The sequence below is a fragment of the Stenella coeruleoalba genome, assembly GCF_951394435.1.
Source record: "Stenella coeruleoalba genome assembly, chromosome: 2".
In the NCBI taxonomy this organism is placed as follows: Eukaryota; Metazoa; Chordata; class Mammalia; order Artiodactyla; family Delphinidae; genus Stenella; species Stenella coeruleoalba.
This window is the reverse complement of record NC_137147.1, coordinates 84,859,805-84,887,334: the sequence shown is the minus strand read 5'-3', so window position 1 is coordinate 84,887,334 and position 27,530 is coordinate 84,859,805. Positions and strand designations below refer to the sequence as shown.

Here is a 27,530-nt window from a genome sequence, read left to right as displayed (position 1 = left end):
TGTGCAGGCTTCTCATTGCGGTGGTTTCTCTTGTTGCAGAGCATGGGCTCTAGGCATGCAGACTTCAGTAGTTGTGGCACGTGGGCTCAGTGGTTGTGGCTTGCGGGCTCTGGAGAGCAGGCTCAGTAGTTGCGGCACACGGGCTTAACTGCTCCATGGCATGTGGGATCTTCTCAGACCAGGGATCGAACCTGTGTCCCCTGCATTGGGAGGCAGATTCTTAACCACTGCATCACCGGGCAAGTCCCTATTTGTCTTTCTTTCTACCGACTTCTTGTCCTCCTATCGACCTATCTGTCTCCCCACTCACCCACTCCTTCCTTCTGCCTGTCTCACGCTCGTCCCTCTAGGCATACTTATCCTTCTATCCTCTTTCCTGTCTCTCTTGTCCTACCTAATTGTCACTGGAACTGGATGTCTCCTGCCCCAAAATAGAGTGTGTTTCCAGTATCTTCCAGAACATACTCCAAGCAGGAGCATATAGAGAAGAGCCATTCTACTCACTAGGCCCAAGACCAGTCTAATTCCGGCCAGAGGGCTTTCTCTATCTTAAATCCTTTTTAGATGGCTTTACTATTTCGAATTCCTTGGGTGTGTGCTCTTCATTTGTTGAGTTGCTGTTTCATGGTATTTGTCTTCTTCAGATATACGGTGACTCTAAGTTGAGCTCACATCTCCTGAGGGAGAATCCTCTCTTGAACATCCTGAGTTGTGACAGCTTCATCAGGGTGGCCTTAAGACAAGCTTGGCCTCATCATGGAGGCATCAAACCCAGTCTGGAGGCATTTGAGGCTTGACAGCTCCATCAAGCTTACTGCTTTCATATTTTAGGGATGCTTCTCCGTTCCGAGTTAATGACTTACCCTTTTTGTTTTCAAGAAGGGCTTTATATTTATTGTTTTAAAAATATCTTTTCTATCATATATATGGTTTTTGGTGAGAAAGGGGGATTTCAGTTTGGGCTCGGCCTACCATCTTGAAAACAGAATTCGTGTTTCTTTTGTCTGAAGATCTATGGGGCTGCTGGGTTGGTTCAGGGACACACCTGGTTTCTAGTCATTACAAAGTCAACAGATCTCATTCAGCTGGGAACCCCCAGAACCACCTCATGCCCACTAGATAGGAACCAAAGAGGCAAACCCAGCCCCAACCTACATCTCTCAGGATCCTTGGAAAAAGTGGCCTCAGAGGCCAATCCATGTCACCTAAAATCATTGACCTTAGAGTTCAGCCAGACGACAGGGTAACTGCTCCATCCTTGACATACAGCTTTGGGACCATCCATGAGACCTCTTTAGGGGCTGATGAGCCAAAGGATAGAGTTCCAATACGTCATCCCAACCCAATCAAACCCTCTATAATCTTTGCCACATCACTCCCCTGGAGTGTGAAGATGTTAGCTTCCCTTAGCTCGGTTTTCTAGTGCCAAAGAAACTGTCTTCAGCTCCTGGGTCCCAATGCTGGATACATTCTATGTCTTGACAGGGGTCTTCTCTGCTGTGCCCTTCCATCTCTCCCCCAGGTGAAATGAAATCCCTCACACTTCACAAGCCCCTGCCAAGCTTGCAAAAGAGCAAAATTTCCCAGTAGGAGAATCAGAGAAGAAGGGCAGGAAGGCTTCAGAGAGTTGCAAAGAAGGGAATAGACACTTTCCTCTCTTAATTCATGTCCCTACAGATGTCCCTCACACCTGAGCTGTGCTGGCTCCCATCCCTCAGACCCACCTCCTCACTAGGACTGAGGTCAGGCCGCTCATCCTGGGAATGGGTTGATGCAACCTTGGTAACCAGACTTGAACCCTCCGTTCTCCCCTAGAACGTGCTAGAGCTGAGCGTCTGTGATGACGACACGTTGACACCAGATGACCATTTCTTGACAGTTCTCTATGACCTCACCAAGCTCTGCTTCCGAGAGAAAACCCACGTGAAGTTCCCACTCAACAGAGAGGTGAGTGCAGGTGCCCCAGCCCTCAGCCTCCTGCTTCACGAGGGGCAGCTGGTTATTCCTATGATGCTGTTCTATGGGATCCTCTCTCTGTAGCCAGGTCAGGAGAAGATAGCACTGCTGTTCAAATCCCAGCGCTTTGGCTTACTATCAATAGCTCTGTGACCCTGCAGAAATTGCTTCATTCCTCTGAGTTCTGTTACCTCGTCTATACAATAGTGATAGTAAGACCTACCACACAGGGTCACTGTGAGGCTTAAATAAGAATACATAATTAAGGCATCTAGCACTGTTCACAGTACAAAATGGAGACAGAATACGTGTTGATTCCCTTTCTTTCCTCAGAGTCCTGCTTCTGGGATGGTCCCAGGGGACAGAGGACAGATAAGGATAAAGGAGTGCAAATCTGCAAATCAGAGAAAGGCAGAGCTGAAAAGGCCCAGGATGTTATCAATTCATTCAACAAGTATTTGAATGCCCTATGGGCCAGGCACTGTGCTGTGCACGGGCGACACCTCAGGGACGAGCATCCCTGCCCTCACCTGGCTTATACTCTGTGGGGAAATTAAGGTCCAGTGAGGGAGGTCATGACTTCCTGAAGTTACACAGCAAGAGATGCAAAGCAGTAGCTGAAGGAAGGGGCTCCTAGCCTTCAGAGTTGAGCTTGCTGGGGGCAATATCTCCCTTGCCCCAGGCCCTGAGCCCCTTGGAGAAGAAGGGGAGCAATGGAAGCTGGAGGGAGAGGATGAAAGGAAAATGTTCTGGGGCAGAGAGATTTACCTGCTGGGTCTAGGGGTCAACTCCACACCCTGACCCTCCCCTGGGTGGTCAGTGATGTTCCTGATATCAAAGACTTGGGGACAGAGGGAGGCAGAGGGGACGAAAAGAGCCAGGAGCAGCTGCCCCCACGCCAAGACAGCAGGACAGCCCTGTGCGAAGGACAGGGGCAGGTCCACAGGGTCTCCTGGGATGGCACAGGATCCTGGTCTGCAGAGAGGCGTAGACACAGCTCACAACTGCAGTCTCTTCCTCCCCCTGCAGGGCATGGAGGAGCTGGAGGTGGAGTTCCTGCTGGAGGAGAGGTGAGTAGGACCCAACCCCCCAGGATTCCACCAAGGTCCTGACCCCAAAGCAGCTTCTGGGCACAGGCATTGTACAGCTGGGTCCTCCTTTCTGCGGTTCCCCACCCCCACTTCTACTCCCACCCTTGACGCTCCTCACTGTGCATCAGAATCACTTGGGAACGTCTAAATCCCATAGGTGCCTGGGCCCCACCCCTTCTCATCCAGGTCTACTGATGTCAGTATTGCTTTAAAGATCTAGTACTCTGGCCAAATCACCTGCCTCAGCTCCCCAGCATTTCTGAGAGTGGCCTCTGGGAAGACTTCCTGCCACCCTGGGGATGAGGCCTTCTTGAGGCCACGCTAAGAAAGAGGTCAGGACCAAGGCGTCTCCTCCTGGACCCAGGACTGTTAGAACAAACTCCCCCAAACCTGGCCTGAAGCAGAGGCCATGCCCCTCTGCAGTCAACTCTGGAACCAAGTCAAGGGGAGGCTCAGGACAGAGATGTGGGGTTATTTCTCATCATGTCCAATTAAGAAAAAGGTCCAGGGTCCTGGACGTATGACTGTGCCATGGACTCAGTGGAATTGGGTCACAGAGCTGGAGTGTGGGAAGAAGAAGACACAGAGAGAGAAAGGAGAGGAAAGGGCGGTGAGGGAGGGGAGTAGGGTTCCTGCCGGGAGGGGACAAGCCTGCCCTGGGGCAGCAGTGTGCCTTGTGATTGGGCAACCAGCTTCTTAACCCTGGCAGAACTGAGTCCCCTGGACTTAATAACAGCCCAGGGACAGGGGGACAATGAGAGGCAGGAACAAGAACAAGAGGGCTTGTCAAATTCCACCCGGAGAATCCTCTGCATAGGGGGTCTTGGAACTATTTGAGGTGCCTCATTAAAATCAACTTAAATTAAAATTAAATTTGACAAATTAAAATCAACTTTATTTCTTTCATATTAAAGAAAATCTGGGCTCTCTCCTTCAGTTCTTGGTTTGACAGGACTTTTAGGGGGAAAAACATTCCTTGGGTGAATTAGAAAGTGGCTTACAAAATGAAATACGTCAGCATTGGTAATCAGAGTTGATATGGAAACACAGTCATCTTGGGCTTCATTTTGACAAGGGAGGCTGTGGACTCCCCTAGGCGAATTGTAACCTTGGAGGCTTTCTCAGCTTTGTAACACAAGGACATTTCACACTCACCAGGCCCCTCTCTAGCTGGGTCAAAACTATTTGTTAAATGCACAAATTAAATAGGATGAGTCCGTTTTGCTACCAGAACTGTTTACATTTGCTCGAGATGGTGGGCTCTGGCCTTTTCTTGCAACCTGTTTATCCTCATAACTCCATGCAGTTGCATCTGGTTGGACATAAAGAACAGCTATCCTTTAAGGAAGAAAAAGAAAAGAAACTCTTCTACTCCCTCTAACTTAGAAATCTTTTTTTTTTTTTCTGGACATTCTATTTAAAATGTATGCCAGTTTTCTCCTTGACAATCTGCAGATCGAAGGTTTCTTAAGCCAATATTTTTCACAAGGATTAAGAAGGCTCTGCTATCTCCTTATTGACCCTACGTAGGCTGTTCGTCAGCCTTGTGAGAAATCAGTCAAGAATGATATGACTTAGAGAATAGACTTGTGGTTGCCAAGGGGAAGAGGGGGTAGAGGAGGCTTGGATTGGGAATTTGGAATTAGCAGGTGCAAACTATTGTATATAGGATGGATAAACAACAAGGTCCTACTGTATAGCACAGGAAACTATATTCAATATCCTGTGATAAACCATACTGGAAAAGAATATGAAAAAGAATGTATATAACTGAGTCACTTTGCTGCACAGTAGAAATTAACACAATGTTGTAAATCAACTATACTTCAATAAAATAAATTTTTAGAAAGAACGATATGACTGACCAGGAGTTCTCATTTTGTTTTTCAGCCCCTCTCCACCTGAGAGTCTCATCACGAATGGCGTGCTGGTGGTAATTGTCCTTCCAGGCGCCTGTGGCTCCAGAGGCCACCTGTGGCTGCTGCTCTTGGGAACAGAACTGTGGGAGGGAAAACCAGGCCCAACTTGGGCCCTTGTCCCAGAGCCCGCTAGGAGTCAGACTAACTGAAGCCAGACAAAGGGGGTGCGGGCAGTGGTGGGGGCAGCAGCTGGGCTCCTGCTCCTGGGGAGGAAACACCTGGACCAGCATCCCATCTCCCAAAACGATGACCTCAGCAACCTCCCTAATAAAGCACCCACTGTCAGAATCGGTCTCGTCCCATTTTCCCCCAACTCCAATCTCTCTATAAGCACAAGTTCAGAATGAAAAAGATTTTCATAATTAGGCTGTTGGTACAGCCATTTCAATTAGATGCATCTAAAGCCTCAGGATTCAAGGAAATCTCTCCCCCGAAAATCAGTCTTTGGGAGTTTGTGGCCTGGTAGAGCATCCCCGGAAGCTTGTGCTCAAAATGACCTCCCCTTCCTTTGTTTCAGTCTCGACAAATGTCCTGCCTGGAGGTTCATGCAGAATCCAGGAGACAGAAGAATAGGAAAGGTGAGCCCTTTGACTACCTCTGCCTGCTGGGGGCTGGGGAGGACAGTGCCACTTCCCAACCCTGTCAACACCAGAGTTGGCTGCTCCATGGCTGCCCTGGGCTCCATGGGGAACGCATTTTATAGCTGGCAGGGACCTAAGAGATCCACAAATACGCGACTCTCCTTCTCACCACTCCACCCCATCCCCCCCATGCAAGGCTTCCAGCCCTGTCTGCAGAGAGGAGAGCGGCACAGCCCAACTGGCATGGGGGAGGGAGGGGGAAGGAAGAGGTTCTGCCCCCAAACTGGCAGCAAGGAGAGGGCCTGCTTTCAGTGCAGTGGGAAGGTAACTTCGGGGCACCTTGTGGAGGAGCAGAACCTAGGAGGACTAGTCCAGAAAACTCAGCCTCTCAGACCTCACACACACACACACACACACACACACACACACACACACACACAAAAGCCTTGTAAAAACGCAGATTCCTGGGCCCCGCCTGGCCCTTCGGAATGAGACTCTCTGGGGCATTTTAACCAATGCCCTCGGTAATTCTAAACCCCTGTCCTGGGTGCCTCCCCTAGGCCTTTTATTGGGCCGAGTTGGGGTAGGAAGTGGGAGGCTTCCCAGGGGTCTCAGCCCTCTTGTCCTCTCTTCCAGTGAAGGGCCTCCCGGTGACAGTGACGGAGTCCTTCGAGCACACCCAGCACATCTCACACTGCCTGGAGCCCTGCGGCCCAAACCCTGCCTGCTTCCACTACCCCAAGTACTTCCAGCCCCAGGTCCACGTGGAGGTGCCCAAGAGCCAGTGGAGCTCTGTGGTAGGAGGCTGCGACAGTAGGGGGTTAGGGGCTGGTTCAGACTCGAGTTGGGAGGAGCCCCTCCCCTCACGAAACGGCCCATCCTTCCAGCTTTGCTGCTGCAGTGCGTGCAAGAACGACCCTGTGTGCCTGTCCCTGGATTGCCTCCCTGACGGCCAGGCGGTGACCCTGCCTGTGGTGAGGGCCTGGGTCTGGGAAGGGGTCCCTGAGCAGCGTAACCTGGAGTGCCTGTGGAAGGGAGACGGGGACAGCCTGGGGAGCCCGGCGGGGAGCATGGCTTGTGGCGGGTCTCTCAGGCAGGGTACAGGAGTCTTGGGGGATAGAAGACTGCTGAGCTGCAGTGTGGAGCCAAAGACAGGGTGTGGAAGCTGAGCCAGGTTGGGAGCGAGAGACGTCCAGAAGAGAACCTGTGTGCGCATGCGCGGGCGGGGCGCTGCATGCGCATGCGCTAAGTCAAGCGTCCCGGGGTGGGGGCGGGCACGGTGTGGTGAGTCTCCCCTTATTTGGTTGGGACCACTTGGCTCTGAGCTGTCATCCCTGACAAACTTTTCATCTTTCAATTCCCAGAACAAGAATTGTGAATTACACATGAAGTCTACACCCTGGTAAAGTGCCCTCTTTCGGTCTGTCCCTCTGACTTATTTATCTTTAGGGACTTAAAGTGGTGTCTTGTTGTGGTGTTGATTTGCATTTCCCTGACGGCCAGGGACGTTGAGCATTTTTTCACAGGCTTATGGGCCATTTCTATATCTTCTTCGGAGAAATATCTATTCAAATCCTTTACCCATTTTTAAAGTGGGTGACTTGCCTTTTATTGTTAACTTGTAAAATTTCTTTGTATATTCTAGATACAAGCCCCTTGTCAGATATATGATTTCTAAATATTTTTCCTGTTCTGGAGATTGTCTTTCACATTCTTAATGGTGTTCTTTGAAGCACAGAAGTTTTCAATTTTGGTGAACTTCAGTGTATGTATATTTTTTTCTTTTGTCACTTGTGCTTCTGGTGACATATTTAAAAAACCATTGCCTAATCGAAAGTCATGAAGATTTACTCCCATGTTTTCTTTTAAGAGTTTTATAGTTTTAGCTCTCAATTTGGGTCTATGATCAATTTTGAGTTAATTTGTATATACAGTGTGAAATAGGGGTCCAACTTCATTCTTTTGCATGTGGATATCCAGTTGTCACAGCATCATTTGGTGAAAAGACTGTTCTTTCCCCCTTTGAATTGTCCTGGCACCCTTGTTGAAAATCAAGTGACTGTAGTTTCCATTTACAATTTGATAGCTGTTTGTCCTTGGTCAAGTTATTAAGGCTCTCTAAACCTCAGTTTTTCTCACCTGTAAATTAGAGCAATACCAGGAGTACTGTCTATCATTGGGTTGCTTTGAGGATCCAGTGAGATAACACATGTGAAGAAATCAGTGATCTGCGAAGTGGGAAACTCAGAAAATATCAACAAATGTTATTATTATTGCTGTTTTATTATTCATTCCTTGTTGAGGCCAAGGGAAGATTTCCTCACAGCTGTGTCTGCAGGCCTATACCAGACATGAAGGAAACATAATGAGAGAGCTCCCAGGCCCTACCTTCAAGGAGATGTGACCTTTATAGTTACCAGGGTCACTAAGACTCAGGCTGGAAATTGTCAAGGTCCATTCTCCTGGAGTCACTGGGGAGGAGGGCCTTGGAATGCAAGGGATGTTGATGGGCAGAGGGAGGAGGCTTAGAACCCAGACTACTCCTGGGCCCTGAGAGCCGATGGACCCTTCCAGGAAGTAGCAGGAGGTGAGGTTGGACAGCTCAGGTGGGGGCTTGGATGCCAGGCCAGAAGCCTGGACTTGCTCACATCAGGGATGTGATAAAAAGAGGGCAAGCGTTGGGCATGCTCTTCCTGCCCCACCCACCTTGCAGACCTGTGGGGGTGACAGGGTGAGATCAGGGATGTGAAGGGTTTTTGCCACACAGGATGATTTTTACTCTGGGAGCAGGAAAAGCTCACCAAGGAATATGAGCTCCATGAGAACAGGACCTTGTTTATCCAGCTCAGAAGAGCCCTACTGTAGAGCCTTATTCAGAGGGACTGGCCAAAAGGATCTCAGGGCCTCTTGTCACCCATGTCTGGCCTTGGGCTCTAGAAGGTGCCTGGGGGAAGGCTTTCAAGACTTTCCAGATCTCGTTGAAGAGGCAGAGGGTTCAGTGAGTCCCTAATTGTGTTGAGTACCTGCTTACGGTCCACCAGCTAAGGCTTTGGGGCTTTACATTTGTTATCTCATTAAGTGCTGAAGACAGTGCCAGGAGTTAAGCACGATTAGCCCCATTTTACAGATGAGAAAGCAGGGGCCCAAGGTCACAAAGGTGATTCCTGGCAGAACCGGGCTTCAAGCCTAGGTCCAACTGACCCTAAAGCCATGTCTTCTCCATGGAGGTGGAGTCTACAGACCCGCTAAGCCAAGCTCCTCTGTCCCCACAGCTCCGAGGCACTGGACGTGCGGCTAGGCTTCAGCCTGTGCCAGGCAGAGCTGGAGTTCCTGCAGAAGCGGAGGGTGGTGGTGGCTGAGGCGCTGAAGCAGGTGTTGCAGCTGGAGGAGGACCTGCAGGCAGACGAGGTGGGTGAGCAGAGGTCCGCTCAGAGCCAGGCTTGTCCTTCGAACACTGTGCCTGCCAGCTGCCCCCTGCAGTCCCTCCCTTGCCCCAGGGCAGCCTCAGCACTGCCTTTCCTGGTGGCCCTTCCTGCTGAGGTTCCAGGTGCCCAGGTGACTGGCTGTGCTGGATGTGATTCAGTTGTGTGTTCGCAAGGGGCAGGAAGGGCAGAGTAGAGAGAAAGGAAGGAGCCCCAGCTGCTGCTCCCCGTGCGCTAACAGATCCTGAGATGATGAATGATGTCTTGTCTACACGGGACAATGTGGCATCCTTTCCCCAGCCAGGAAAACACTGGAAGCTCCACCACCACCCACATTCTACACACCTCCACCCAAAAGGCCCTGGGCCTTTCATTCTTCAATTCTCCCTTCCCATAAATGTATGCGCACGTGCGCACACACACACACACACACGCACACGCACACGCGCACACACACGCACACACACACACAGAACGAACAGCAGTGGGGGGCTGGAGAGAGACAGCTTCCTCACGCAGGGCCAGCTTCTGCGCACAGGTAGATGATGGTACCTTTGCCAGAGCCCTCTGTCCCCTCCCTGGTAGGGGCTGAGGCTCACACTCCCCTCGGAGAGCCCGCACTTCAGAGGCCAACCACAGGTGTAGACAGAGACCTCGTCCCTGAGGAGGGCTGTGATGGGGCTTCGGCCGACAGTACATCTTACAGTCCCCACTCAGATGAAAACTGAGTGAGTCTTGGCAAAGACTCCACGCCTCGCTCTCCCATCTATAGGGAAACACACTGAGGACATCTTAAACCTAAGTAAACCCAGAGGTGAAAACTGTGCTCCTTCCCACATCAAAAATCCATTTACCCCTGCTTTTACACATATGGTCTATAGGGACCACATACCATGTGCCAGGCCTGAGCCTGACATCCAATCCCTCTACGGCAGGTGCTGATTTGCAGCCGTTAGGGAATCACACGCTAGCTGGGCTCTTGAGCGAGCCACCCAGCCCTCTGGCCCCAGTTCATCACCTGTTAACTGAGAGCTAGATTAATAGTGCCAAGAACCCTTCCAGCCATGGCCTTCTAATTTACCAAGCCCGACACTGACCACTGGGTTTGGAACTAAGGTCCAGTTCTAGACCTACCAGGCGGCTTGACACTCTGTGAAAGGCAGTTTTCAGGTCACTCAGTCCCCACTCTCTGCTCTCTGTAGCCAGCTCTTCCTCTTCCGCTGTTATTTCTAAGCTCCTGTCTCTCCAAGTCTTCCCCTACCCAGCATTGCCCCAGCAGTCTGCCTCCATGTGCCCCCAGGTCCCACTGATATCCATCATGGCCACTGGGGGTGGGACAAGATCCATGACTGCCATGTATGGCCACCTGCTGGGGCTGCAGAAGCTGAACATCCTGAACTGTGCCAGCTACATCACTGGCCTGTCAGGGGCCACCTGGTAAGGAGCGGGGGGCCACTGTCTGGTGAAGCCCAGAGCGAGCAGCCAACAGCCTGGCCGGCGGGCGGGGGTGGGGTCTCTGGTAAAGCTCATCCGCCCCAAGTAGAGTGACTCGTGACACCTGGGCAGCTCTACCCCTCACCACTGTGTGACCTTGGGAATGCAGTTGAACTTCTCTGAGTCTCATTTTCTGTATCTGTAAAGTGGGGATAGTAATAGCCCTGACCTCATGGGGTTGTTGTGAGATGCTCTCCCAGTACTGGGTACACCAGGGACACGTGTTGGTCATGACTCCATTACTATGGCAGGATCCCAGGAGCGTGGCAGCCAGTTATGAGTGAACCACTGGTGCCACTGGTGCATCTCCCCAGCAGCTGCCCTCTCTCAGACTGTGCCAGGTCTCCTGGGGTGGGTGGAGCTGGCCCGCTGCTCTGGCTGCCACGTTCCAGCCCACCCCCAGCCCTGCGTGCTCCCTCTGCCCTGCAGGCGTCCTCGGGCTCCCATCCTCACTCTTGCTGGTGAGCAGGGAGGGTGAGCCCTTAGCTCCCCTGACAGGTGAGGCCAGCACAAGGCCGGCTTCTCCACAGGAGCCACGGCACCTGGGATTCACGATGCCGCTGGCGGCCCACAAAGATGTTGTAATTTCTTTTAAGTTCTTTAAAAGAAACCTAGGTTGAAGAAAGTGTTTTAATATATAGTAATATATCACTATATTTGTCTTTATACAACAGTCATAGAAGATAATTTTTAATATTTTTATGGTGGAAGGGGCCCACCAAAGTCGTAATGCAGCCCTGGTCTAGGGTGACCCAGGCCTTGTGACCACCCACATCCTCTCAGCCAGGGCTGCATCTTATTCTGTGTGTAACTAGTGGGCCTCAGAGCCCTCAGCGTCCCAAGCTGTGTCCCTCATCCTGGAGGGGCTCTGGGTAACTTTCATTTGAGGGGGTGGATGTGAGGAAAACCAAGGGTTCCTGGTGCACCAGAGGCCCCGAGGCTTCAGCCCAGGTGGGACAGAAGGATAGCTGACGATTACGGTCATTGCCTCTGCACGGAGCACTGGGGTGACTGCTTCCAATGGACTATCTCATTTCTTCTTCACAAGAAGACTATGAGGAAGATGTTGTCATTATGCTCATTTTACAGCTGGAGAAAGAAAGGAATTTGCCCAGGGTCACTCAGCTAATGAGCGGTAGAGCTGGGATTTCAACCCAGGCTGTCTGAGTCCAGGGCCCACATTCTTTTTTTTGGGGGAGGGGGACCCACATTCTTAATCTCACCGATAAACCGCTGCCCATGGGAAGTAGGTTAAGGAGATAAACTTGCTTGCACCAGGGTAGAGGGGCACCTGCATCCTCCTGGCCTACCTCTGGGCCAGGCAGGAAACTGGGAGGAACTCAGACCCAGCTGGGGTGGGGGTAGGGTGTCTCCTGGCCTGGGAAAGCACTGGGAAGGAATTTTGTAAAATCAAAATCAATCATTTGTAATGTTTTTTTAAAGCTTTTTAAAGGTATGAAAGTAACAGCGTGAACCTTATGGAGAGCAGGGTACTTTTTGTTGAAGAAATCTCCTGAAGGGAGAGGCCGCTGCTCAGACAGCTGTGCAGCTGTAGACCAGGTCCACTGTGGGGAGGGGGATTCCTGGGTGCTGTCCTGACCTAGACTGAGAAAAGCCGGGTCCAGGCCAAGCAGAGGCAGACAGAGGCAAAGACCCAGGGCTAGGGGGATATCTATCTTTGTTTTACTCCTCCCCACTGCCCACATAGAAGTTAAGAAGAAGAAGGGGAAGTAAGTCTTAGCTGGCATCACAATTATGGGAATTAATGTGGCAGAGTGAGAAGAGTCCAGGATTTGGAATCAGCAAAGCCTGGGGTCAAATGCTGGCCACAGCACTTACTTCGTGCCCGGTACTGTCCTAATCATTTTACATTGACTCATGTCATCTTCACAATAACGCTGTGAGGTAGGTACAGTTATCATCCTTCTCCCCAACCCACAGATGGGAAAACTGAGGTGAGGAGCAGTTAGGTACCTTGCCCAGATCCCATGGCTGGTGAGTGGCAGAGTCTGGTTTTGAACCCAGGAAGATCTGGGTCCAGAATCTTCACTGTTAAGCACTGTGCTCCACCTGGCACAGCAATCGTGACTTTGAGTAAGAATGTTCTCCCCTCCCTGACCGGGCCTCACCCCATTTCCTCCAGGCTCCTCTCCTGGCAGGTGAGGGTTTCCCATGACCTACCCACCTCCTTTCCTGCCAGGGTCCAGGGTCGATCTGGCCAGGGCTGGCTCAGCTCTCTCAGCCACGCCTGTCTCTCTCCAGGACCATGGCTACCTTGTACCGTGACCCTGACTGGTCCTCCAAAAACCTGGAGCTTGCCATCCTCGAGGCGCGGAGGCACGTAGTCAAGGACAAGACGACCGCTCTGTTCCCAGATCAGCTCCTCAAATTCCGTGAGGAGCTGCAGCAGCGCAGGCAGGAAGGCTACAAAGTCACCTTCACAGACTTCTGGGGTCTGCTGGTCGAGACCTGTCTGGGGGACGAGGTAGGTGCTCAGCTTCCCCTGGGGCCCAACCCGCCCCGGGGCTGATGCCCAGCCCTCCGCCTTCACTGGGGCACCGGGAGGTACATCGCAGCAGGAGGGAGTTAGGTTAGACCTGCAGATGCACCCTTGGGCCTTAAGAAGCATGAGGCATCAGAACGCATGATGCAGGCAGATGGTGGGATTGTCTTCCCGAGTCCCTTTGGAATATGACTGAAACCCTCACATCAGGGGTGACTTAGGTGCAACCTTTCCGAGAGGCAGCGGGCCCTCTGAGAACCTGTGAGAGAAAATGGGGAGGGAGCCATCAGAGTGTGATGTAAGCCTGACCCCAAGTGGAGGAGAGAGGGAAGGAAAGGCCAGGTGGAAGCATCCTAGCCCACTGTGCGGTCTGAAAGGTCAGCACAGTGACCCTTGCAGAGTTCCCCAGCCAAGTTGGCCATCAGAGGAGTCTGGCACCGCCCCCTCCCCTCCACCACAGTGGGCCTGCCTCAGGATCCCTGCCACGCTCAGTCATGGGCTGGGACCAGCCCAGTGGGAAGTGTGGCCTTAGAACAAACTCAGCCCTGGATTTCAGAGCACGGTAGCTGGGCCATCAGCCAATTACACTCCTGTAGTTGGAGGTCTGCTGGGCCCCTTCTCATGGCCGCCACACGGAGGATGAGCCCAGTGAGGTTCCTTCCAGCTCTGATATCCAATGATCTGAGCAGCGTGTGCCCAAGAAGAGAAGCAGCCTGTGTTGGGACCCAGCTGCTGTGAGAGCCATGTGGGCCGTGGTAGGGCAGTGGGATCCCCATGGGATGCTGCCATCCCGGACATCAGGGTGAGCTCCGCTAACACCTGGACCCTTCCGACTGCCCAGGCCCCAGGGTGGAATCAAATTTGGCTGTTGCTTGACCCCAGAGTAGGGCTTCCCATCTAATTTCTATCCAGGCCTATGGCTGTCTGCCCCACTCCCAAAGGTGTCTGAAGAGTTCAGAATTCAAATCAGAACTTACCAGAAGGAAGAGGGACAGCAAATTCTTTTCTAGTAGATCCCCTCTTCCAGAAAACACAATTTGAGCAACCAAGGACAGACCAAACCTCATCTTCAACATTCATTCACTCCCCCATTCATTCTTTCGACAAAATTAAGTACCTCCTGCATGCCAGGAACTGTGCTAGACAGTGGGGATTCAAACGCGGGCACTCACAGCCTTGGATGAATCCCTGCCCTTTCTGATAACCCACTGTCTACTCTGTCCACATGATGGAGCAGGGCAGGCAGAGGCTGAGGGTGTTGGCTTTTGGATTCAGGCAGGACAGGATTTGAATTCTGGCTCTGCTCTGTGCTATTCCTTAAATGGGAATTTCATCAACCGTTTCGTCAACAGTTAATATTTCTTAGAGTAGTTAGTGCTCCATGTGGTGAGGAGGAAAGCTCCAAGGCTTTTAACATTAGAGTCTGAGCATTGCCCAGGGTTTGGTGTAGGAAGGAGCCTATGTTCCTGGGAAAGCAAGTCTAGGATTGATGGAAGGAGGCCTCTGCTCTTCCACTCTGGCCAAGGCAGGAGCTCCTTTGCCTCAGGCCCCCTTGACAATGAGTATGGATTGGGCTCTTCCCCGGGTCTGCAACTTCCTCTCCTTCCATGACGGTCATTGCTGTGGTGCCCATATCTCTGGGCCCAGTTCTGACAGGCATCCTGTTGGCCTTGCAAGGGAGGCCTAAGAGTTGTTTGACCCACACATGTTTACCATCCCACACAAGTTCTGTGCCTTTACACACTCGCGCAACCATGGATGTCACCCACCAGGCAGCTGCTTGGCCTGGGGTCAGAGCCTGGTCCTCTAAAGCCTCCAGTGGCCTTGTCTACACTGGCTGATTCACTTTGGGAGGTGGCCTGTGGTCCAGGCTGATCTGCAGGACTCCCACTTTGATTACACCACTTAGTGCTCTGGGGGCTTAGAGGGAATTTGACTGCCATCCAGTGCCAAGTTTCCAAATCTTTTGTTTAAAAAGAAGAATCTTTTTTTTTCCCTCCCAAATGAATTTATGAGAGAGCCCAACCTGCAAAGCAGATTTTTAAAAAAATGGAGCTGCTCTGGTTTGAGTAGGGTGGAAGGTGATGAGGATGAAGAGGGGGCAGTGGTGGCCTCCTCCACCCCTGCCTTTTCATTCTCTGGTCCCTGAGACTCGAGGAGAACCCCAGGACTCTGAAGAACAGCTCTAAACTGCAGATCCAGTCCCACCCTGTCCATGTGTCTGGGGTGATGAACGGCCCAAGGATGAGTGAACATTTTCTGGGTACATTTTAAGCGTCGCTTTGACTGGTGTCAGGTGAGACCTCCAGAGCAGCCTGGTGGGCTCAGGAGCCTGGTGGGCTGCCAGAGGTCCAGACTGTCCTCTTACTCTGCACCGCTTCCTGGCTGCTTGTCTGCTCCTTCTCCTTGACCATTATTTTTCCACACAGAGATATGAATGCAAACTGTCAGATCAGCGTGCTGCTTTGCGTCAGGGCCAGAACCCCCTGCCCATCTACCTCACCATCAATGTCAAGGATGATGTAAGCAACCAGGATTTCAGAGGTAACACTGGTGGCTAGCAATTTCCCCGGGGCGGGGTGGGTCCCTTCTCAGCAGGCAAAGGCACTCAGTACCCCAGCGCACACATCCCGCCACCATACCTTTGCCAGCCTCCACAGCAAGAATGTGCTGACAGCCGAAGAAATCCACTTGGCTACCCCCTTCTGCCCAGACGCGTGTAGCCAGTGGGCAGCAGGGGTCCTATGGCTCCCCTGAGCAGAGATTTGATGGGATAGAGGAAATAAAGGTCGTGAAGGGAGAGAGTCCTAGACATTTCTTAAGCTGCCAGGATGGAGGGACTCTAGAGACCTGCCCTGCTTCGGGGTCCGGTTTTGGTCCGGGTTTATGAGGCGCAAACGAGCCTGTGCAGCTTGCAACACTGAGTCTTGCCGGGCCAGCAGAAGCCGGTCACGGGCGCCCCCCTGTGCCCTGCGGGGGAACTGCGGCCTCCCCATCCCAGGCTCCTCGCGGCCGGGGAGACGGCGCGACCAGGGAGAAGGGTGGGCGGGGCCGCCCCGGCCTGAGACTGACACCCTGCCCTGCTGCTTCGTGTGCAGAGTGGTTCGAGTTCTCCCCCTACGAGGTGGGCCTGCAGAAGTATGGAGCCTTCATTCCCACCGAGCTCTTCGGCTCCGAGTTCTTCATGGGGCGACTGATGAGGAGGATCCCAGAGTCGCGGATATGCTACATGCTAGGTGACTCCTGGCTGGGGGAGGCCCCTGGGAACCCTGCCCCGTGCGGAACAGGCTCCGCGTTTGATTAGAGGAATGACGAGGAGACACGGTCTGTTCCCCCAGGATCATGTGCCAGGTGCTGGTGCTGGTTTGGGTTATCCCTTGGGCATGTGACCCTCCTGGCATTTGTCAGCATACCCTCATTCCAGGAGAGGCTCCGGGGCCTCCCAGCCTCCCAGACTGCCCTGATCTCCCTGTGACCCTGTGGGCCCAGAAGGACCTGACAGGGGCTCCTGGGTCACTGGGGAACAAAGGGGACTCTCCCAATGTCCTGGTCTCCAGGCGTCTCCCTGGTGTCCGTTCAGAACAAGACTGGGAGTTGCAGGCTGAGATGGAAGCTTCTGGAACTTCTACCCCCTTTTCCCTGGTTCCAGGAAGCAACATGCCTGTTTCCGGGGCTTGAACCAGCCCCTGGGATCCAAGGGGCCAGAGGGGACCTCAGGGTGAAGACAGAGTGTCTGGGGAAGCCTGGCCCAGCTCCCAACACTATGTTCCCTGGTCCTCCAGAAGCCAGGCCCACTGAGTGCAGGGACCTGACTGTGATGTCCACTCGTAGAGTTCTCCCCTTCAGAGCCCAAAGTACATCTGTCAAAGGGCAACCGCAAAAAACGGACCCATTTTTACAGCCTCAACAACAGTTATGCCCTTATTTAAACTAGTTGTCTGCCTCCCCCTCCCTTCCATCTATCCCAAATCCAACCCATCCCAGAAAGTCCCACTTAAGCTCCATTTCTTCTGGGAAGTCAGCCCCGAAGCCCACAGCCCCCAGCAGCCTCTCCTTCCTCTGAACACCTGTGCTGTTGAGCATGTGGCTCAGAGATCTGTAGGTGAGACACTCGGACTTGAACTCTGGTTCCTCATTTATTAGCTGTGCAAAGTAGGCCAAATTACCTAACCTTCCTGAGCTTCAGTGTTCTCATCTGTAAACTGGGCTTAAGAGTAAAACCAACCTTACGGAGGATTCAAATGGGTCAATGTATGTGAAAGATTTCACATGAGTATTATTATTACTGTGTTGCATTTTTTAAATCATAATAAGAGATGGTGTTACATTTATTGAGTGCTCACCATGTGCCAGGCGCTGTCCTAAACTAGTGTGTTAACTGATGCAAGGGGTGATTTCTGGACTTGAACTTGAAGCCTGCACTTGTCAGCATTAAGTCTCTCCTGGGGCTGTGCCTTATATGCCTTCATACCCTCTTCCAGTTCCAAGAGGAGAGCGGAGGAGAGCTGAGTCACTTATGTCGAGCTGCACTGTGGGGAGAGGGAAATGAAAGCCCGTCCCACTCCCTGAGCAGCTTGACTTGGAGGGGGCATCGAGTCCAAGGCAGAATCAATCAGTATTTGGGTGGGCCTGGAGGCTCTTGGGCACAGCAGCTCACCGCTGATCCTGCTCCCTAGGTCTGTGGAGCAGCATCTTCTCCCTGAACCTGCTCGATGCCTGGAATTTGTCCCACACCTCGGAGGAGTTTTTCCACAGGTGGACAAGGGAGAGAGTGCATGATATCGGTGGGTGACCCACTGGCTTCCCCTCCTGGTTGGGCGATGGCAGGGTGGGGAAGGTGGATCAGCAACTGAGGAGCAGTCCACCTGCCAGGTGTTTCAACCTCATCCCTATGGCCCATGGAAATAGGAGGGCAGCTAGGGGGTCTTCCCTGCCTGGAAAGGAGGGTGGTTGCATTTGGATACACCTTTGCCAGCTCTGGCCTGGCCCGGGGGAGTGGATGCACCGTGTGGTAGGCTTGGAAGAGCTGCACCGTGCCCAGGAGAGCTGCAGAGGGTGGGGATCTATGAATGCAGTTAAAGGTCACCCTTCTGGACTCTCTGTCTTCTCTGGAACCCCTCCTTTCCTGTCACCCCACTCCTTCTCCTCTACCCTGCCCCTGTTCTATGTCTCTCCCCTGGGTCCTCCTGGCTCCGAGAACTAGACAAGGAAGGTGTGCACTGCACTTACAGGCTGACCCCTGGGTGCAGGGCAACCATGGGGTGCTTCACCTGGGCAATCTGGGGACTCCAGCTCTGTAACCTGTCCTCCATCCACCCCCCTCCCCTGCAGAAGATGAGCCACTCCTACCTGAAATCCCCAAATGTGATGCCAACATGCTGGACACCACGGTGGTGATGCCAGGGTCATGGCTGTCCAATACTTTCCGCAACATCCTCACCTCCCGGGCCTTTTTGTCTGAGTTCCACAACTTCCTGCTGGGGCTGCAGATGCACACCGACTACTACCAGAATGGCCAGTTCTCCACGTGGAAGGGTAACCTTACCTGCTGCCCCTTGAGGCCTACCTCTGTTTAGAGGAAGGGGAAGTGGATGTGGAGGGAGAAAGGATGAGAAAACTCCTCTGCCCATGTTCATTGGGCCCAAGTGGCAGACTCTCCCCATAGTGTATTCTACATCTGGTGAAGCCTTGAACAACAGGTGGAGTGGTGGTGTATTTAATTAATTGAATCTGTACAATGACTCTATACAGCATCTGTATAACAATCCCAGCAGGTAGAAGTTGACCCCATTTTACAGTTGGGGAAATATGGGCCCTGACTTTCTACAGTTGTGTTCTGGGGACACCTTTTTTCTTTTTCTTCATTTTAAAAAAAATGTATTTATTTTATTTTATTTATTTTTGGCTGCGTCGGGTCTTCGTTGCTGTGCGCGGGTTTTCTCTAGTTGCGGCAAGTGAGGGCTACTCTTCGTTGCGGTGCGCGGGCCTCCTGTTGCAGTGGCTTCTCTCGCGGCAGAGCACGGGCTCTAGGCATGCGGGCTTCTGTAGTTATGGCGTGTGGGCTCAGTAGTTGTGGCGCACAGGTTTAGTTGCTCCGCGGCATGTGGGATCTTCCCGGACCAGGGCGCAAACCCGTGTCCCCTGCATTGGCAGGCGGATTCTTAACCACTGCACCACCAGGGAAGCCCCTGGGGACACGTTTTAATGTAAGTGCTGCCCCCGGAGTTGGGCAGGAACGGCCCAGCCCAGGCTCCTCCAAATGGTGAGTGGCAGAGCTGGCTCTTAAACTGTGGTCTTGCAGCTTCAACTCAAGACTTCGTCCCTACCCTGCTGAGGATCTAAATTTGACTTTCCACCATCTTTGGTATTTTACTTGGCCACAGCCTGCAATGGCTGCTTGAGCCTAGGCTAATGATCTTTGTCCTCACTATCTGGGGCAGAAAAGGCAGCTGGCTCTGGGCCCACGGTCTGCACTAATTTATAGGATAGTCTTAAGCCCCTGCTGCACCACAAATTATGGGGCTGAGCCTCATAGTGGGCTTTCTGTGCATGTTCCATAAAAGACTTGCTAAACTCCCCAGATAATGCTGTTCTTCTTCAGCCTACCCAGGGGGACACTGGGACTCACCGGGTACGCTGGCCAAGGGGAGGGCTGGAGGCCAGGCTGAAGTGGATGAGCTCCGGGCAGGGCATCCCATCCCCACCAGGTGCCTCTGACCATCTGCTGAGATCAGGGCGCCAAGGAGTGAGGATAACCACAAGCCTTGACTTTCAGACTCGGTGCTAGATGGCTTCCCAAACAAGCTGACAGCGTCCGTGAACCACTTGTGCCTGCTGGACACTGCATTCGTCATCAACTCCAGCTACCCGCCCGTCCTCAGGCCGGAGAGAAAAGCTGACCTCATCATCCACCTCAATTACTGTGCTGGGTCCCAGACAAAGGCAAGTTTGGCAAAGAAAGGCTCCCGCCCCACTCCCCACAGGCTCCTAGACTTAGCATCGGAGAAGCTCAAGCCACCATCCCTGATGGAGGTTACACCTCCAAACCTCAGAGGCGTAGCCCGCTGGCCCGCATGCAATGGGTTTACTAGATTCACTGAGCTAATTCCAATTTTATTCTTACATTTGAGCATTTCCCATATTTGGCAAATCTTTAGCTGCAAAATAAAAAAGAGTTTAAAAAATAACCTTAGGGCTTCCCTGGTGGCACAGTGGTGAAGACTCTGCCTGCCAATTCAGGGGACACGGGTTAGAGCCCTTGTCCGGGAAGAACCCACATGCCGCGGAGCAACTAAGCCCATGCACTACAACTACCGAGCCCGTGCTCTAGAGGCCACGAGCCACAACTGCTGAGCCCGCAAGCCACAACTACTGAGCCCGCGTGCCACAACTACTGAAGCCCGTGTGCCTAGAGCCCGTGCTCTGTAACAAGAGAAGCCACTGAAGTGAGAAGCCCGCACATAGCAACGAAGACCCAATGCAGCCAAAAATAAATAAATTAATTAATTAATTTAAAAAAATAATAATAACCTTAATAGAACCCAGTCAATTGTAAAGTTTTGTACCACTTCAGGAGCTTGTAATGTCCTATGTTCGAAGTGATCACATGGTCTCCCCACTACCAGGAAGTATGAGCCTCCATGTAATTACACCAAAGAGTTAGGACCAGAGATTTTTATTTATTTTAATTTATTTCCTTTTGAAAAGTTCTGGATTTTCAAGGGAAAGAAACTGTTTTTTGGTCTACTTTATTTATTTTATTATTATTTTTTATACAGCAGGTTCTTATTAGTCATCAATTTTATACACATCAGTGTATACATGTCAATCCCAATCGCCCAATTCAGCACACTACCATCCCCAACCCCCTGGGGTTTTCCCCCATTGGTGTCCATAGGTTTGTTCTCTACATCTGTGTCTCAACTTCTCTCATGCAAACCGGTTCATCTGTACCATTTTTCTAGGTTCCACAAACATGCATTAATATACGATATTTGTTTTTCTCTTTCTGACTTACTTCACTCTGTATGACAGTCTCTAGATCTATCCACATCTCAACAAATGACTCAGTTTTGTTCCTTTTTATGGCTGAGTAATATTCCATTGTATGTATGTACCACATCTTCTTTATCCGTTCGTCTGTCAATGGGCATTTAGGTTGCTTCCATGACCTGGCTATTGTAAATAGTGCTGCAATGAACATTGGGGTGCATGTGTCTTTTTGAATTATGGTTTTCTCTGGGTATATGCCCAGTAGTGGGATTGCTGGGTCATATGGTAATTCTATTTTTAGTTTTTTAAAGAACCTCCATAATGTTCTCCATAGTGGCCATATCAATTTACATTCCCACCAACAGTGCAAGAGGGTTCCCTTTTCTCCACACCCTCTCCAGCATTTGTTGTTTGTAGGTTTTCTGATGATGCCCATTCTAACTGGTGTGAGGTGATACCTCATTGTAGTTTTGATTTGCATTTCTCTAGTTATTAGTGATGTTGTTGAGCATCTTTTCATGTGCTTCTTGGCCATCTGTATGTCTTCTTTGGAGAAATGTCTATTTAGGTCTTCTGCCCATTTTTGGATTGGGTTGTTTGTTTCTTTAATATTGAGCTGCATTAGCTGTTTATATATTTTGGAGATTAATCCTTTGTCCATTGATTCGTTTGCAAATATTTTCTCCCATTCTGAGGGTTGTCTTTTCGTCTTGTTTATGGTTTCCTTTGCTGTGCAAAAGCTTTGAAGTTTCATTAGGTCCCATTTGTTTACTTTTGTTTTTATTTCCAGTACTCTAGGAGGTAGATCAAAAAAGATCTTGCTGTGATTTATGTCAAAGAGTGTTCTTCCTATGTTTTCCTCTAAGAGTTTTATAGTGTCCGGTCTTACATTTAGGTCTCGAATCCATTTTGAGTTTATTTTTGTGTATGGTGTTAGAGTGTTCTAATTTCATTCTTTTACATGTAGCTGTCCAGTTTTCCCAGCACCACTTATTGAAGAGACTGTCTTTTCTCCATTGTATATCTTTGTCTCCTTTGTCATAGATTAGTTGAACATAGGTGCATGGGTTTATCTCTGGGCTTCCTATCTTGTCCATTGATCTATGTTTCTGTTTTTGTGCCAGTACCATATTGTCTTGATTATTGTAGTTTTGTAGTATAGTCTGAAGTCCGGGAGTCTGATTCCTCCAGCTCCGTTTTTTCCCCTCCAGAGTGCTTTGGCTATTCGGGGTCTTTTGTGTCTCCATACAAATTTTAAGATGATTTGTTCTAGTTCTGTACAAAATGCCATTGCTAATTTGATAGGGATTGCATTGAATCTGTAGATTGCTTTGGGTAGTATAGTCATTTTCACAATATTGATTCTTCCAATCCAAGAACATGGTATATCTCTCCATCTGTTAGTATCATCTTTAATTTCTTTCATCAGTGTCTTATAGTTTTCTGCATACAGGTCTTTTGTCTCCCTAGGTAGGTTTATTCCTAGGTATTTTATTCTTTTTGTTGCAGTGGTAAATGAGAGTGTTTCCTTAATTTGTCTTCAGATTTTTCATTAGTGTATAGGAATGCAAGAGATTTCTGTGCATTAATTTTGTATCCTGCAACTTTACCAAATTCATTGATTCGCTCTACTAGCTTTCTGGTGGCATTTTTAGGATTCTCTTTGTATAGTATCATGTCATCTGCAAACAGTGACAGTTTTACTTCTTCTTTTCCAATTTGTATTCCTTTTATTTCTTTTTCTTCTCTGATGCCATGGCTAGAACTTCCAAAACTATGTTGAATAATAGTGGTGAGAGTGGATACCCTTGTCTTATTCCTGATCTTAGAGAAAATGCTTTCAGTTTTTCACCATTGACAATGATGTTTGCTGTGGGTTTGTTGTATATGGCCTTTATTATGTTGAGGTAGGTTCCCTCTATGCCCACGTTCTGGAGAGTTTTTTTCATAAATTGGTATTGAGTTTTGTCACAAGCTTTTTCTGCACCTATTGAGATGATCATACGGTTTTTATTCTTCAATTTGTTAATATGGTGTATAACATTGATTGATTTCCGTATATTGAAGAATCTTTACATCCCTGGGATAAATCCCACTGGATCGTGGTGTATGATCCTTTTAATGTGTTGTTGGATTCTGTTTGCTGGTATTTTGTTGAGGATTTTTGCATCTATATTCATCAGTGATATTGGTCTATAATTTTCTTTTTTTGTAATATCTTTGTCTGGTTTTGGTATCAGGGTGATGGTGGCCTCATAGAATGAGTTTGAGAGTGTTCCTTCCTCTGCAATTTTTTGGAAGAGTTTGAGAAGGATGGGTGTTAGCTCTTCTCTAAATGTTTGATAGAATTCACCTGTGAAGCCACCTGGTCCTGAACTTTTGTTTGTTGGAAGATTTTTAATCACAGTTTCAATTTCATTACTTGTGATTGGTCTGTTCTTATTTTCTATTTCTTCCTGGTTCAGTCTTGGAAGGTTATACCTTTCTAAGAATTTGCCCATTTCTTCCATGTTGTCCATTTTATTGGCATAGAGTTGCTTGTAGTAGTCTCTTAGGGTGCTTTGTATTTCTGCAGTGTCTGTTGTAACTTCTCCTTTTTCATTTCTAATTTTATTGATTTGAGTCCTCTCCCTATTTTTCTTGATGAGTCTGGCTAATGGTTTATCAATTTTGTTTATCTTCTCAAAGAACCAGCTTTTAGTTTTATTGATCTTTGCTATTGTTTTCTTTGTTTCTATTTCATTTATTTCTGCTCTGATCTTTATGATTTCTTTCCTTCTGCTAACTTTGGGTTTTGTTTGTTTTCTTTCTCTAGTTCCTTTAGGTGTAATGTTAGATGGTTTACTTGAGATTTTTCTTGTTTCTTGAGGTAGGCTTGTATAGCTATAAACTTCCCTCTTAGAACTCCTTTTGCTGCATCCCATAGGTTTTGGACCATCGTGTTTTCATTGTCATTTGTCTCTAGGTATTTTTTGATTTCCTCTTTGATTTCTTCAGTGATGTCTTGGTTATTTAGTAACGTATTGTTTAGCCTCCATGTGTTTGTGTTTTTTACGTTTTTTCCCCTGTAATTCATTTCTAATCTCATAGCATTGTGGTCAGAAAAGATGCTTGATATAATTTCAATTTTCTCAGATTTACTGAGGCTTGAGTTGTGACCCAAGATGTGATCTATCCTGGAGAATGTTCCATGAGCACTTGAGAAGAAAGTGTAATCTGCTGTTTTTGGATGGAATGTCCTATAAATATCAATTAAGTCCATCTTGTTTAATGTATCATTTAAAGCTTGTGTTTCCTTATTTATTTTCATTTTGGATGATCTGTCCATTGGTGTAAGTGAGGTGTTAAAGTCCCCCACTAATATTGTGTTACTGTCGATTTCCTCTTTTATAGCTGTTAGCAGTTGCCTTATGTATTGAGATGCTCCTATGTTGGGTGCATATATATTTATAATTGTTATATCTTCTTCTTGGATTGATCCCTTGATCATTATGGAGTGTCCTTTCTTGTCTCTTGTAACATTCTTTATTTTAAAGTCTTTTTTATCTGATATGAGTATAGCTGCTCAAGCTTTCTTTTGATTTCCATTTGCATGGAATATCTTTTTCCATCCCCTCACTTTCAGTCTGTATGTGTCCCTAGGTCTGAAGTGGGTCTCTTGTAGACAGCATATATATGGGTGTTGTTTTTGTATCCATTCAGCAAGCCTGTGTCTTTTGGTTGGAGCATTTAATCCATTCACGTTGAAGGTAATTATTGATATGTATGTCCCTATGACCATTTTCTTAATTGTTTTGGGTTTGTTTTTGTAGGTCCTTTTCTTCTCTTGTGTTTCCCACTTAGAGAAGTTCTTTTAGCATTTGTTGTAGAGCTGGTTTGGTGGTGCTGAATTCTCTTAGCTTTTGCTTGTCTGTAAATCTTTTGATTTCTCCATCAAATCTGAATGAGATCCCTGCTGGGTAGAGTAATCTTAGTTGTAGGTTCTTCCCTTTCACCACTTTAAGTATATCATGCCACTCCCTTCTGGCTTGTAGAGTTTCTGCTGAGAAATCAGCTGTTAACCTTATGGGAGTTCCCTTGTATGTTATTCGTTGTTTTTCCTTTGCTGCTTTCAATAATTTTTCTTTGTCTTTAATTTTTGCCAATTTGATTACTACGTGTCTCGGTGTGTTTCTCCTTGGGTTTATCCTGTATGAGACTCGCTGTGCTTCCTGGACTTCGGTGGCTACTTCCTCCCATGTTAGGGAAGTTTTTGACTATAATCTCTTCAAATATTTTCTCAGGTCCTTTCTCTCTGTCTTCTCCTCTGGGACCCCTATAATGCGAATGTTGTTGCGTTTAATGTTGTTCCAGAGGTCTCTTAGGTTGTCTTCATTTCTTTTCGTGCTTTTTTCTTTATTCTGTTCTGCAGCAGTGAATTCCACCATTGTCTTCCAGGTCGCTTTTCTGTTCTTCTGCCTCAGTTATTCTGCTATTGATTCCTTCTAGTGTAGTTTTCATTTCAGTTATTGTGTTGTTCATCTCTGTTTGTTTGTTCTTTAATTCTTCTAGGTCTTTGTTAAACATTTCTTGCACCTTCTTGATCTTTGCCTCCATTCTCTTTCCAAGGTCCTGGATCATCTTCACTATCATTATTCTGAATTCTTTTTCTGGAAGGTTGCCTATCTCCACTTCATTTAGTTGTTTTTCTGGGGTTTTATCTTGTTCCTTCATCTGGTACATAGCCCTCTGCCTTTTCATCTTGTCTATCTTTCTGTGAATGTGGTTTTTGTTCCACAGGTTGCAGGATTGTAATTCTTCTTGCTTCTGCTCTCTGCCTTCTGGTGGATGAGGCTATCTAAGGGACTTGTGTAAGTTTCCTGATGGGAGGGGCTGGTGGTGGGTAGAGCTGATGTTGCTTTGGTGGGCAGAGCTCAGTAAAACTTTAATCCGCTTGACTGTTGATGGGTGGGGCTGGGTTCCCTCCCTCTTGGTTGTTTGGCCTGAGGCAACCCAACACTGGAGCATACCTGGGCTCTTTGGTGGGGCTAAGGACAGACTCTGGGAGGGCTCATGCCAAGTATTACTTCCCAGAACTTCTGCTGCCAGTGTCCTTGTCCCCACGGTGAGCCACAGCCACCACCCCTCCCGCCTCTGCAGGAGACCCTCCAACACTAGCAGGTAGGTCTGGTTTAGTCTCCCCTGGGGTCACTGCTCCCTCCCCTGGGTCCTGATGCACACACTGCTTTGTGTGTGCCCTCCAAGAGTGGAGTCTCTGATCCCCCCAGCCCTGTGGAAGTCCTGCAATCAATTCCCACTAGGCTTCGAAGTCTGATTCTCTAGGAATTCCTCCTCCTGTTGCCAGATCCCCAGGTTGGGAAGCCTGATGTAGGGCTCAGAACCTTCACTCCAGTGGGTGGACTTCTGTGGTATAAGTGTTCTCCAGTCTGTGAGTCACCCACCCAGCAGTTAAGGGATTTGATTTTACTGTGATTGCACCCCTCCTACCATCTCATTGTGGCTTCTCCTTTGTCTTTGGATGTCGGGTATCTTTTTTGGTGAGTTCCAGTGTCTTCCTGTCAATGATTGTCCAGCAGCTAGTTGTGATTCTGGTGTTCTCGCAAGAGGGAGTGAGAGCACATCCTTCTACTCTGCCATCTTGGTTCCTCCCCCTGGTCTACTTTAATACCGTCCTATCCTGAGGCCAGGGAAAGGGGAGTATAGACAGATGACAAGGATGACACCAATGATAATGACCTAAGTTTGTAAACAAGGGACAACATGCTTTCCTACACATGATCTCCCTTGATCCTTACACCAGCTCTTTGAGGTAGATGGCACAACTGCTATTATTCCTGTTATAGGTGAGGAAGGTTAGGCACAGAGAGGGTAAATGGCTTGCTTAAGATCGCACAGCTAGTGAGCTTAGAACGGGGAAGAACTAAGGGGATTCTGATACTCCAAGTCTGCTGCTTTTTCTGTTACATCCTGTTTATAAAGATGCCCTTTCAGAGTCCTTTCTGGCCCTGTCACGTTCCAAAGCCCATGAGTGTCCTGCAGGAGCCTGGCCAGCCATGGCTGTCACCCTCTTAGGGAGCCAGCCACATCTCCAGGTCTGTGGGTGAAGCATCATCAGAAGGGCTTCTGTCCAATTTACTTGGGGAAGGAGCTTGCAGTTGGACACACACCAACCTACTGCCCCTGGCTCTTCATCCGGATCCAGGTTTGTCCTAAAAAGAGCACACATAGGCAGAGCAGTTGGAGACCTGAGTTGTTAGCTGGGGAAATCAGAAAGCTGGACCTAAGAATTCTGTGTTTCTTGCCCACCCTCACCCCTCCTGATACTCAAACATGTCCTCCTGTGATGTTCCAGCCCATGAAACAAACCTGCAAGTACTGCACCGAGCAGAACATCCCCTTCCCCAAATATGAGGTGCAGGAGGAGGAGGATAACCTCAAGGAGTGCTACCTGATGGAGAGCTCCCAGGAGCCCGATGCCCCCACTGTGATTTTCTTCCCACTCATCAGCGACACCTTCCAAAAGTACAAGGCCCCAGGTAAGCCGCCGGGAGCTCAGGTCGCACCCCAACTGG

At 49.3% G+C, this 27,530-nt stretch overlaps 1 protein-coding gene across 2 annotated transcripts in view; it reads left to right on the top strand.

The window, feature by feature from the left end:
- The window catches only part of PLA2G4E (phospholipase A2 group IVE), a gene marked incomplete at its 5' end in the record, with an annotated part of 57,995 nt that overhangs the window by 29,489 nt on the left and 976 nt on the right, over positions 1-27,530 (top strand). For both annotated transcript variants that reach the window (XM_079913840.1, XM_079913841.1), the window contains 16 exons: positions 1,816-1,947; positions 2,986-3,026; positions 4,938-4,980; positions 5,484-5,544; positions 6,184-6,344; positions 6,435-6,521; positions 6,912-6,949; positions 8,820-8,955; positions 10,270-10,406; positions 12,726-12,948; positions 15,396-15,510; positions 16,065-16,202; positions 17,643-17,750; positions 18,298-18,501; positions 19,742-19,908; positions 27,311-27,494. In XM_079913840.1, coding sequence (XP_079769966.1) covers positions 1,816-1,947; positions 2,986-3,026; positions 4,938-4,980; positions 5,484-5,544; positions 6,184-6,344; positions 6,435-6,521; positions 6,912-6,949; positions 8,820-8,955; positions 10,270-10,406; positions 12,726-12,948; positions 15,396-15,510; positions 16,065-16,202; positions 17,643-17,750; positions 18,298-18,501; positions 19,742-19,908; positions 27,311-27,494 — 1,975 coding nt within the window. The remainder of the gene's footprint in view (positions 1-1,815; positions 1,948-2,985; positions 3,027-4,937; positions 4,981-5,483; positions 5,545-6,183; positions 6,345-6,434; positions 6,522-6,911; positions 6,950-8,819; positions 8,956-10,269; positions 10,407-12,725; positions 12,949-15,395; positions 15,511-16,064; positions 16,203-17,642; positions 17,751-18,297; positions 18,502-19,741; positions 19,909-27,310; positions 27,495-27,530) is intronic.